This window comes from Chiloscyllium plagiosum, chromosome 6, assembly GCF_004010195.1.
Source record: "Chiloscyllium plagiosum isolate BGI_BamShark_2017 chromosome 6, ASM401019v2, whole genome shotgun sequence".
Taxonomy (NCBI): Eukaryota; Metazoa; Chordata; class Chondrichthyes; order Orectolobiformes; family Hemiscylliidae; genus Chiloscyllium; species Chiloscyllium plagiosum.
In genome coordinates, this window is record NC_057715.1 from 80,073,598 (window position 1) to 80,087,502 (window position 13,905).

General features: G+C 40.1%; 1 protein-coding gene across 4 annotated transcripts in view; it reads left to right on the top strand.

Annotated features, from left to right (window-relative positions):
- Positions 1–13,905, top strand: part of tnfrsf19 (tumor necrosis factor receptor superfamily, member 19) — a 95,379-nt gene that overhangs the window by 37,916 nt on the left and 43,558 nt on the right. For all 4 annotated transcript variants that reach the window (XM_043691952.1, XM_043691956.1, XM_043691955.1 and 1 more), the window contains exon 5: positions 2,991–3,076. In XM_043691952.1, the coding sequence (XP_043547887.1) occupies positions 2,991–3,076 (86 nt within the window). The remainder of the gene's footprint in view (positions 1–2,990; positions 3,077–13,905) is intronic.

Consider the following 13,905-nt stretch of genomic DNA (forward strand, 5'->3'; position numbering starts at 1 on the left):
CATTCCTCCTCACCCCCAATCTCTTTGCAAGCCACAGAAACTCTCCAGATTCTGCCACTAATGTTTTATTTGTTTTCATGTGTGATCTCTTGATCCTTTAGCTAACACTGACAACTGTGCCAATTAAAGAAGACTTTTTACAAGCCATTAGCATGTCTCACAGCTTTATTGCCTGCCATTCTGTTTATTGCTCAGTCTGAGATGAACAGCCCGATGTTTAATTGTTGCATTACTTTAACTATTCCTTTGTTCATTAACTAATCTTTTAAAAGAGGTAATGGAAGGTTAGTTTGTATGATGTAGTGTCTATCATTCCATTTAAATGGTTGAATTTAATACTTTGACAATTTACTTTTGTGAGGAATTAACTCAGGAAGTGAGAACTGTAAACACGGGTGGATAGTAAAAATTTTCCACAGTTGTTCAAATAGCCAAGTAGCATTCCTAACCTTATTATGTAGAACATTTTAGTAGAACAAAAACCTCTGATTCTGGTGTTTAGGATTCGTTAAGAATCCCTGCTGTAGGGTCCAGCACCATATCACCAAAGATGAGGTGTCTGTGGAAACAAGTAACAGTTAACTGATGCCTAGTTTGGATTGCAAAATCCTGTAAGTTGTTGGATGCAAGGGAAGACTGAGAGAAGAAGGCAGCTCCACAGTTTTGACACAAGCCTTTAAGAAATTTAAGACTTCTTGTAGGGAAATAAATGTTCAGGATTCATGACTGTACGAAAGGGAATAACAAACAAATTATTTTAATACTTTGCTCCTTCTAACTCCTCTAAAATCAAAATCACCTTTTGTTCAGGCATAAGCAGAATAATTTGCAGTTTTACTGTGGTGATTTTTGCAATCTGATGGCATATGAATTCCGGACAAATGAAATGTATTAGTCTCAAGCTTTCCTAGTGTATGTCCTACGTGTGAAATTATTGATGAACCTAAATTGATGCAAGTCTTTGTTTTGTGTCTGTTTTATAAGTAATAATCAAAGGGCTCCCCAACTGTTAAATCATTTCCTTTGGTGATGTGGAGGTGGAGGTGTTGAAGTGTGGTGTACAAACTCAGAAGTCACAGGACACCAGATTGTAGTCCAACTGGTTTATTTGAAATCACAAGCTTTTTTCCCATAGGATTCAGCCAGCTTTACCGTAGCTGTTCCATCTGATCTTTAGAACACCTTTAGAACAATAACTTTGCTGTTTAAAATCTGAACCTATTTTCAACAATTACTGGATTGCTGACTGACTAAGCAATGGCTTACAATGCAAGATGCCATCAAGTTTGAAAAGGGTGGGAAACAAACTTAGTCAAATCAATAAAGTAAGAATTAGATATCACAAACTCTGCTTGTCAAAACCTAGCAGATTATAGAATGAACAGAAGTCTAAGAGGAGTAAAGAAATGCATAGGATGAAAGATAATTGAACACGTCTGAATTTCAACAGATGGGAAGAGAAGGAGAGGAATATTGAGAATGGGGTGTATTTGAGACTCGTAATAGAGATTTGAGGAGCTCTGGTCCATAATACTTCCATGAAAATACAGACAAAAAAGGTGACAACAGAGTGAGGGAAGTTGAAAGATAAGGGTGAAGAAGAATCATTAGTCATATAAGTCTAGATTAGAGTGATGCTGGAAAAGCACAGCAGGTCAGGCAGCATCCGAGAAGCAGGAAAATCAACGTTTCATGCAAAAGCCCTTCATCAGGAATGGTCTTTGCCCGAAACGTCGATCTGCAGTCCTCACTTTCACCTCATTAGTCATATAGCTAGCTTTTCCATTCTTTTATAATTATCAGAATAAGAGGTGATGGTGTTGGGGGGACACTTTTCAGACTTAGTTGTAGAATGAGCATTTTAAGGTCACGTATAACATGGCTATATCTTGAATAAAGTTCCCTTTATTTCAACAGTATGTCTTGCCTTTAACTTCAGTACATGATTTCCAATCTGTTCAAACTCCAGTGGCCACTTTGTGACCAGTTTAGTACCATATTTAGTACCAAACTGAATCAAGTTTAGGGGCAGACGCATGAATTGGGCTGGTGCTTACCACAAAGATTATCAAAAGTTGTGATATCAGTTTGAACCCTTACAGCAAAGAATTAAAAGTTTTATTGAGCTAATGCAGGTTTCTTTTCAGAAGTGCAGTTTTGTAATATAATGGATTTTTTCATGAAGAACTGTAGTTCCCTCAAATTTAAAACCACGATCTTTAGTTTTCCATGAGATTGATCCTGCAGCAATACCTCAAGTTACATTTGTTACAGTGCACAATATTTAGTGTTGAGCATCTGGCTTCAACACTGTGTCCTACACTAGGTTTTTGAGGAGATGGTAGTACTGAAATAAGCAGAATTAGTTTATTTTTGAAAAGTATTGTCTACAGCTTCAAATGGATTAATTTAATGCAACATTTCTGCCCTTCAAGTGCTTTGGTTCAACACTAATCACATGTGGCAGCGTGTGAATATACTACTGTCTTTAATCACTAAATCCTTTATGATTCATCTACCTTATTGTATTGCACAATTCTCTTAGTCTCTTTTTCTTCTAATTCCCTTCCTCTCTGGAACCATTAAATCCCTTTCCTTTTACCATTAATAAATGAGGCTCCTAATAAGTCTTGGCATACAATTTTACTATAAATTACATCACAGTCAAAAACAAGCAGAGCTCCATTTTAAGTGTGTTTTTTTTCCTTTATTAATTTTCAACGTTAAATTATTCTAAAGCAGAAGCACTTTACATTTTGAAATGCAGTGTTTCCGTCCTGTTAGCATCCTTTCCCCTTTTAAGGTCTTCAGGCTTTACAGCTGGTTTGACAACAAAGAATGAGCCAGCTGCAGTCTCTGGGTGGTGGGACTACCGTGGCACCCAGGTGCTTGGCTTTACATTTCAAAATGGGAGAGACAAATGTTGAGTGTAATGCTAGATCACATTAAATTGTGTTCCATAAAACTGTCATGACCTTCTCTCCTTCCAGATTTTATAGGAAGACCAAATTAGGTGGTTTTCAAGAAATGGAGTGCATTCCATGTGGGGACCCTCCTCCTGCTTATGAGCCTCACTGTAAGTAAACAACCTTGACATAAATATCTTGCAGACCTACCACTGATATTGTAAATTCATTTCCAGCTGGAACTGGACCAATAGCTTCTGAAGGTACATTAGAATAATAAAATATAATATATATATAATATTTAACTATAAAATTATATAAAATACACCTGGCAATCATGCCATTCAATCACACCTTTCATTGCTTCTACTGCGTTACAATGATGACTACACTTCAAGAAAATATAAGATCATAAGCTGTAGGTAAAGAAGTAGGCCATTCAAACTCCAGTACATGAGTCGCTAAAGGTTACTTTGTATGGACAGCAACTAATCAGGAAGGCTACCTTTCACTGTCAGAGGAATTTTGAACATAAAAGTGAGGATGATAGGTTTCAGTTTCTAAGACTTGGTGAAACCACATCTCAAATACCGTGCGTCATTCTGCTTAATGAAATAAGGATGTAAATGCTTTGGAGATACTTCAGAGGAGGTCTACTAGACTGTGCAATTTTTTAATACTGTGCCTCAGGAAGGTCTAGAAGCAGGGTCATTGAATATTTTAAAGGCAGAGGTAAATAGATTCTTGTTAGGCAAAGGAACCAAAAATTGCCTGAGTAGTTGGAAATGGGGAATTCAGAAAAAACAATCAAAGCAGCCAGGATCTTCTTGAATGACAGAACAAGCTCGAGGGCCAACTACTTCTGTACCTCAATTGGATGTGCTCCTTATTTCGATGTTTCCATGTTTGTGCATTGGCCTCTTAACCCTACTGCACCATTCAACAAGATGGTGGCTGATCTGAGTCTGGCTTTAAACCCACTTTTCTGTCTGTCTTCTTCAATGGCTGAAAAACACTTTTAGATGTCCAGTTGTTGTGAAAAGCATATGATTTTCTTTGTTTTATTAACTTTGTCCAATGTTTTTTAATTATAGAGTAAGTGTAACAATCATAGGTATGCAGACTGTAGAAATAGGATAGATCTCAAATTACTTATTGCCAACACTGACAAGCATATGACGACTGCAGAGTGGTTCTTGTGGCACATGGTAATGTTCCAACCTCTGGCAGGTCTGAGTTCAAATCTCACCTGCTTTGGGATTGATTACAAATAATCATAAAGGGTTCAGATATTGAGTGAATATTACAGAGCCTTTCCAAGCACCAATTCGCCAATGTTTCATGCATCCAGCATAATGAAAAAAGAAATTCAACAGGAAGTACCTGGCAGAATGTCAAGATGAATTGTTTATATCCAGGCATATGCAGGAAATAAAACATGCAACTATAATCTTGTTGAAAGTGAGTCCTAGAAAATGCATAATAAATGGTCCTGCTGAAATTCTCATTAACTCTTTCAAACAGATCATTGCCACACATAAAAATGATTCACAAAAACATACAACCAATACAATTCTTTGTACGTTTGAATGGTGTTGAATCGCATTGAATGACATCAACTTGTAAATTTTCCTTTCTTCATTAAACAATTGTGCTGGGCAGGAGAGGCCATGGCCTTGATTGTGAAGTCTGGAATGTGCCTTCTCCCATTCTGGGGGCACAAAACAAACTATCAGTATTTGTTGTTTGAGTCTCATCTTCTGGCAAGTCTGAACTCTCTTCAATCTTGTGGGAAAACCTCCAAGACCTCCTACATTCAGCCCATGTTAAAACTGGGTATTGAGAAATCAATGATATCCCCAATCATTGATCAGCATATTGAAGGTGGTTTCAGGCATGCAGCTTACCTGACCAAAAATGTATGCAAAGTTCACAGTTCATGAGATTTGGGAGGTCTTTTGTATGGGATGTAAGGATGTAAGGTCATTTCAAAAGTCACATGCTCAGTTTTGGTTTCACTAAATGGGGCTAAATCCATCTTACTGCTTTGAGATATTTGTGTTTGATTCATTTGAATTTTTTTATTATTATTTACGCTTGACTAAATACCATAAAGTGAAAGATTGAGATGGTTTTCAGAACCATGCATGAGTAGTATTCCATTTTAAGCATATTACAAGACTCATCACAGAAATATGTAAGAGACAGTTAAACACAAAATAAACTGGGGAAATTAACAGTTGCAAAAACAATATTTGGGCTTTTGCTTATTTCATAAAGCGTTAAATGTGCATATGGTACTTACCAGATCTGAGATATCCAGTAGATGGGTAGAGTCAGCCAGTAAATGGAAAGAATCACCTAAGTGGTGTCAAAAGTAATTTTCTGAAAGCAGTTCAGTGTGGAAAGGCAATTAATTGGAGCCTGTGATCACATCGAGATTAGACGAGAACAGGTGTGTTAACTCAAGCATGCTTATGTAATGTAAGCTTCTTTAATATTTCGGAGAGGCAGACAGTGATTAATGAGCATTACCACAAGCTACATTGGCTTCACTTTCAAACAATTCAACAGCCATTGTACCTCAAGCACTTTTCTAACATTAAAAAAATGCACTGGAATTGCAGCAAATTGTAGATTTGTTATTTACTAATTAGACTTGTCAATAGAATCTTCATATCATTGTCTCCCAAGTTGTCTTTAAAGCAAAGGATGACAACTTAGTATCACAACTGACAAATTGAAGATTAATTTCATACATATACATAAGACAAGGACCGAAGGAACACAGAGTTCCCTTGAGTTTGCTGCAGTGTATGTGTGTGGGTGTGGGTGAGTTGGTGATGTTCCAGACCAAAAGACAGTAAAGTGGAGTCTAAGAGCTTTCCTCCCGAGTGGTGACAGTTTTATGTTTGGATAACAAATTGTCCACTCGCATTCCTTCACTGTTTTCCAGCATTGCTTATTGAAATTCTTCCTCTGAAATGTTAAGTAGTTGAATCCACATCAACAATCAGCCCTCTTTGTGAGTCTGTTAGGTTATTTCCTTCTTTCATTTTTGTTAAAAACCTTTTCCACCTGAACAATTAAGTAAAGACTAGGCCCGTTCTGCCAATCAGTAAGTTTGTTTTGATAGTGCCTTTATCTTAATAAGTTGTTTGTAAATTCATTTGATGACAGACCTGTCAGTTTTGTTCTGTGAGAAGGATAAATAGAATTTAGTAAGAATGGAAGGGAGACACTATTGAATGTTAATACATCTTTATCCCATTCTGGAAATCCTCAGAAGGTTGCTGTTTGCTTGTGGTCAGACCAGTGTGCTCCAGAGCGAACAAGCACACATTCAGGTGTAAAAATAAATAGAAACAAGCTGACAAATCACTCCAACTGCTCACAATATCATAATGAAGCACTTCAGCAAAAGCTTTTTATTTTGCAGCTGAGTAATTCTTTGAAAAATAGTTGATGCAAGAGATTTAACTGAATTCTACCATGGAATTCTTATTCACTTGCAAGAAGGCATACAATTCAGCTTTCTTTTCTGACCCATTTTTAAGTACATTGGAAACATCCAAACTCGTTTATACTGACCTGTCATGTTTATCTGTAAACTCCCCCATTGTTGTTTACATGAGATTTCCTTAATTCTTTTGCATTTCTTCCTAATGTTCTGTTTCTTCCTGTCTTACTCTCATTATCGTTGCCCCTCCACTCCTCTTTTCCTCATGTGTAAATCTGGCAGTAAGAATTGAAAGGCAGTTTACTTACTGAGGACATCACAGCCAAGCCTGGTCTTACCCAAGATCCTTGCAATGACTAAATTATACTGTCCTGTCTGACACTACTTATTGATCATTGTAATACATCACATGGATTAGAAAGATCCCAGATTTTATCCTAGGTTTGGATCAGCACGTTTCTTCTCATAACTTGGGTGATGCCAGTAAGGTCACAAGAATTTCTTATCCCTAACTATTCTAGAAACGTGGCATATAGCCTTCTTATTTTACTGTTGTTTCTTGTGATGATGCAACAACCAACCAGCATCACTGTTACATGCCACAGGCCAGTGAAGCATGAGAGTTGGAGGGGAATTCAGAGGTGATGGCTTTCCAACATATTGCTGCTCTTAGCATTCTCCATGGAACGTGGAAGGTGTTTTGATGTAATCTTTTGAAAAAGATAACAGTGCATTCTCTAAGAAGTACATTCTGCAGCTACAATGCACTGGTGATCTAAAGTTTAAATATTGAGTCCAATGACAGGAGAGGTCCAGATTACCTCTCTACAATGGCAGCCCAATGGCTATGGCTGTGTTTTGTTTCAAATGTTGTAAAATTGATAGCAGGGGGTCCTGACGGTGGGGCAATCCTCTCGCTTTCTCTTACCTACATCAGCCGCCTGAGCTCCTCTCTTTCTGGAGGTCCTTCAGCTTCAACAGCCAATCCCTCATTCTTAATTAGCTGGGTTAGCCCACCTTCGACCAGCATTTGCTCACTTCAAGTCAACATTGGATTGATCCTGAGACAGTGTGGAGTCAGGACCCACATTTGATGCTAACACTGGGATTCCAATCCCAAATAGAAAAACTTCCCGATGTTGTAGCGTAACCTTTAATGTCCAAATAATCATATGCTTATTTAATTTCAATCTACCCCTGACCCTATCTGTGCGTGTTTTCTGAATCTGAACTTAAAACATAGAAGAGAATGTGGAGATTGTGATCTTGAAAGCTTTGGAATTTGCTTTTCAGTTGAAAACAAAGGAAATATTGTTGAAGTGTTTGCCACTGTTCCGTGAACAGGCACCAACCTTAATATCTTTCATGTCTATGCAGAGGGATTGATTTTGATCAGATGGAAAGGTACCATTTTTGCTCTCTATGCAATTCTATAAAACTAGTTCACCTGAGATCTTGGCAAGAATGAGAAGGATTGCACAATGTATTGAGCAAAGATTGAAAAATGTCTGCCATAAATTGAAAAGCTACAGGCAGAGCCACCACTTTCTCTCTCCCATGTTGATGAAATTCGGTAATGTCATTCACCAAACCTATTGATTATTGATTGCGCCAAAATCATTGAGTGCTGTCAAGCCTTTGAGCCATCAGCCTTACATTACAGATTGTTTTTATTTTGTGACAGAAGATCAGACTTAATAAGGGCACCAGACTTGCTCAGCAATCCAAAGGCTCCTACTGGATGTTTCTGGGATTTTCCATTCAGGTGAGGTAAAGTGTGGAATCTCACGTAGAAGGCGAACAATGTTAGAAGATGTTGTGGTGGGGTGGAGACTTATGAAACGAGACTTGTCTTCCAGAGGGAATTGAGAGACTGCTGTGTGCTCTGCTTCACAGAGACATGACTCACTCCTGCGACAACTGACTGTGCCTCACAAATTGAGGGCTTCCCAGACCCAGAATATCTAACAGTGAATTGCCATCCCTACTGCATGTGTTCACCTCCACTACTCTGATAGTGGTTTACATCCCACCCCATGTGGAAGTACAGAGTACACTTGATGAAGTATACAACACTACAAAAAGCCTTGAGTCAGAACACTCCAAGGCCTTGTTCATCGTAGCCGGTGACTTCCAGTAGGCCAACCCGAAGAACATGCTACCAAAATGCCATCAATACATCTTTAGTCCCACCAGAGGTCCAGACATCCTTGATCATTGCTATACAGCTATCAAAGATGCTTACCATTCCACTTCCTATCCACATTTTGGAAAACTAGATCACAATGCCGTGTCCCTCCTCCCAGCTTCCAGGCAGAAACTGAAGCATGAGAATCCAGGACAGAAAGTAGTGCAGTGTAGGTCTGAGGTTGTGAAAGGGTTTCTACGGGATTGCTTAGAGTTGATAGACTGGTCCATATTCAAGAACACAGTGATCAACCCTAAACGAGTATGCCATTATAGTTACAAAATTTGTTAGCAAGCGTGTAGAGGACTGCATGCCAAAGATGTTAATCTGAATGTTCCTCAACTGGAAACCATGGACGAGCCGGGAGAACCACACCCCACTGATATCTAGGTCTGACTCATTCAAGTCGGGCAATCCTGACCTATATAAGGAATCCAGCTATGACCTTTGTAAGGCCATCAGAGGCACTAAGCGGCAATACCAAACAAAGCTCAAGACCCAGACCAACCACATGGATACCGGTCATTTATGGCAAAGCTTACACGACATTACGGACTACAAAGCGAAGTCAAACAGAATCACGGGCGACAGTACATCACTACCCAATGAGCTGAATACATTCTATGCTCGCTTTGAGTAGGTGGTCAGTGAAACGATGTCGCTGGAAATGTGTTGCTGGAAAAGTGCAGCAGGTCAGGCAGCATCCAGGGAACAGGAGAATCGACGTTTCGGGCATAAGCCCTTCTTCAGGATGTCACCTATCCCATCATCCTCGGGTACATCTGTGCCTATGGTCACCACCACATGTGGCTTTCCTGAGAGCGAACGCAGAGAAAATGACTGGCCCGGATGTAGTCACCAGCCGTGCACTCAGATCCTGTTGTGGAGGCATTCACAGACATGTTTAGCCTCTCCTTATTACAATCTGAAGCCCCACCTACTTCAAGAAGACCACCAATCATTCTGGTGCCAAAGAAAAATCATGCATCATGCCTCAATGACACTGTCCTGTGGCTGTGATCTCCATGATTATGAAATGCTTCAAGAGGTTAGTCATGGCTCACATCACCTCCAGCCTCCCAGCTTGACTTCATCCTTTGCAGTTCACCTATTGGTGCAGCAGGTCCACAACAGATACCCTACACTCATCCCTGGAACATCTGGATAACAAGGACATCTTCATCAGGCTCATATTTATTCATTACATTTCTGCCTTCAACACCATAATTCCAAACAAACGCATCTCTAACCTCTGAGACCTAGGTCTCGGCTGCCCCCTCTGTAACTGAATCCACAACTTTCTGACGTATAGACCGCAATCAGTAAGACTAGGCAACAACACCTCCACCATAATCCTGGACACCAGTGCCCAGCAAGATTGTTTACTCTGTCCCCTACTTTATTCCTCATACACTCACAAATATAGGGACAAATTCCACCCCAACTCCATTTCCAAGTTTTCTGTCAACATCACCATTGCAGGTCAGATCTCGAACAACAATGAGACAGAATACCGGAAGGAGATTGAATGCTTAGTGACATGGTGTAAAGATAACAATCTCTCCATCAACGTCAGCAAAATGAAGGAGCCAGTCATTGACTTCAGGAAGCTGAGTGGAGGGTATGCCCCTGTCTGCATCAATGCTGCTGAGATGGAGATGATCAAGACCTTCAAGTTCCTGGAGTGATGATCACCAACAATCTGTCCTGGTCCACACATGTCAATTTCTCTACTTCCTCAGGAGATGAAGGGAAATTGACATGTCCACAAGGGCTCTTACCAATTTTTATAGATGCACCATAAAAGGCATCCTATCTGGATGCATCAAAGCGTGGAATGGCAACTGCTCTTCCCAAGTCTACAAGAAACTGCAGAGAGTTGTGAACACGTCCCAGTCCATCATGCAAACTAGCTTTCCAACAGTTGAGTCTATCTATACTTCCTGTGGCTTCGGGAAAGCAACCAATGCAATCAAGACCTCTCCCAGCCCAGTTATACTCTCTTCCACTCTCTTCCATCTGGCAGAAGATATAAAGGTTTGAAAACAAGTGTGAACAGATTCAAGAACAGCTTCTTCCTCTGTTGTCAGACTTTTGAATGAACCTCTCAAATGTTAATGTTGATCTCTATCTATGCACCCTTCTCTGCAGCTGTAGCACTGTATTCTGCGCTCTGTTCTGCTACCTTCTTGCACTTCGTATGGTATGATCTTTCTATATAGCATGCAAAACAACACTTTTCACTGTATCTCATTACATGTGACAACAGTAAATTAATCAATCAATGTAACCTCTTTGATTGCCTACACACTGTTTCAGAGGGTGGATGGACCTGACCCCGGCATGTACCTGCCCACGTGGACTGACATTCTCCCAAGACAGGTCCACCAAACCCAGAGGCTTCCTTACTCTGTGTGCATGAATTGGTCGTTTCCCTCTGTCACTTCTCATGGTTTGCACTTGATATGTTTCCGATCGCTATTCACCAAAATCAATTTAGAATGTTGTTCGAACATTCGCCTCAGAATTCTAGCCACCAATGCTGTTACCTGCTATAAGATGTATTGTCAGCTCATCAGCTAACATGATGGTGCTACTCACATGCAACTCAAGGAGCAAGGTGGTGGTGGGTCTTTGAAAATTAGGATGTAGACTTTAAAAGGCAATGGGACAAAATCAACAACAGTCATAGGTAAGTAAAAAGAGGGCTGGATTTTGCCAGAGATCAGCCAAGTGTCAATTTCGGGAAGTTTCATGGATGATCTCTCTCTGTGAATTCTAGTGGACTCTTTCACAGTTTTCTCTGCTGTTTGCTCCATTAGCTATGCATCATGTCTCTATGGTACCCCACTCACACTATCATGTGCTCAGAAAGGACAAACATTTTTGCCACTGCTGGACCTCCCTGTATTTCCGATGCTGGCACCATTTTTAAAGCACAGCTGTACATCAGGTCCAGTCCTGCCAAACACGAGTTGTCCCTCACACGGCATCTAGTGAGAGGGGAGAGGAAAGGAGAGTGCATAGCTGGCATGGATGACACTTCATTGCAAATTCAAGATCATATTTGTCCTTTTCATCATGATCTGTCTAATTGACTATCATTGTAATTGCAGCTATAAGAATCAAACTACAACTACAACATTCGTAGTATCATTTCACCTGAGAAACCTGGTATAAGAGAGTTACTCTTTCCGTTACAGTAGCATAACAACTTTCCATTGGCCAAGGTATGAACATCACATGCTGGAAAGCATTCAAATGGTTGACAATATTCGCTTTCATTCAACAATGCCAAAAACAAAGAAAAGATAACAAACAAAAAGAAGTTGCATTGCTCCTGGAAATAGATAGGGACTGCTTGCCTTTTGAGCAATAACAAATTTACAGTCAATGAGGGATCACAGCAGCAACTCACAATGAGAAGCAGGTATCAATACAGACCTGTCCAGCTTGTTGTACCCACCACTGCCACACACTGAGCAGGCTGAGGGTAGTCACCGTCCATGGAAAGTGCCTTGAGATTGTTGGTGACGGCTACCCAAGATGAAGGCCCAAGGTGCAAGCAGCAAGCTAGAACCACCAGGTACCCACTTGGTGATTTTCACATCTGATGTTTTCACTGTCTAGTTTTATCTGCCGTGAGGAAGAATTGTATACCAATGAGGGAGAATTTGGTGCTGATATCATACTAATGCATGGAACTAGATGTAAATAGGTTTCGCAGTGCTTTCTGATGATATACTTATCATGCTGCTCAAAACCTGGTTTCAGAATTTCTTTTCCTCAATGTCCAGAATCCATTTCTTCTGATCTCACCACATTTTACCATTTGACTCACCAATGTTCACATTGTTTAGGGGCTTTGGGAAGATTGCACAAAAGTGTTTAGCTGAGTATATTATGCAATGTACGCATCAGATGACTCCCAGTCTCTACTGCAGTGCAAGAACGAGGGACAATTTTATTTGCCCCAATACATTGACGCGGAGGGGGGAGGGATGACAGCACATAGGAAGCATGGATTTCCAAGCATATAGGAAGTTCGCTCTCTCAATAGTATATGTGATACAGGATGCCTGAAAGCTGTAAAACTTGTTCAGAGCTGTTTCTGAACAGGACACAGATAGGGTACTTACACAATATTATTGTCTTGTAGCAATAAACAATCAGTGGAAACGTTGTTAAAGTTTAAGCCACTTTTACTGCACCATTACTTTGCTACTCATTGCTTCCTCCTCTTTGTGCAATCATCAGTTACCTTAAAAAATAAGATATGCAAATGATATCCCCAGTGTGATACCACAGTGATTATGTTACTGGACTAGTACCAAATGCCTGAAGTAACTTATCAAAGATATGAGTTCAAATTCCATCAAGGCAGCTAAGGAATTTTAATTGAGTTGATAACATAAGTCTGGAATAATAAAAAAAACTAGTATTGGTAATATGATCATGCAACTAATGGATTGCCTTGTTTATTTGATATCCTTTATCTTGTCATGTCACTACACCTTCCCTCATTACAGTTCCACACAAACTCCAGAAATTTGAATGGCAAAGAGTTGGCTGGAGCATTGCCGAAAGATTTGGAGGCTGCACAAAGCCTCCTGTAGCCATTCCACGAGATGTCCTTTTGGGAAGGAAATCTGCCATTCTTACCCCGTTTGTTCTATATGTGAGTCCAGAGCCACAGCAATGTGGGTCCCTCCTGAAATCACCTGCAGTTCTGAAGAAGTCAAGCTGGACTCAAAATGCAAAGTCTGTTTTTCTCTCTCTACAGATGCTACCAGATCTGATGAGTTTCTGGAGCCTTCTTTTTTTTATTCAGATTTCCAGCAGCCACAATATTTTGCCGTTATAGAGAGCATGAGATGCTTATTCTTCTGCTGTTGACAAAGTTGGAGAAGGAGCAAGTGAAGCAGACAGTGAGAATGCACAGAACAAAAACAAATAGTATTACAGGAGATTATATAGATGCAAAGTAGGTGGTAACAGTAGATGTGAACAGTAGAAAGTAGATTGTCTTTGCTAAGAGCAAACTCATGCAAACATGACATTGAGGGGTGAGAGGGTGGAATCAAAGCAGAGGACAGTGTTCATGGTCTGAAGTTGCTGAACTCAGTGTTGAGTCCTGAAGATTGTAAAGTGCCTGAGCGAAAAATTAGGTGCTGTTCCTCCATCAGGGAGGCTTCACTGGAGGGCTGCAACAGGTCTGAGACAGAAATGAGAGCATAAAAGTCAGATTATTAATGAAATTGCAAGTAACTGGAAGGTCAGGCTCGTTCTTACAGAGAGTATGCAAAGTGGCCACCGAGTCAGCATTTGGTCTTGCAGCATTAAAAAATCTC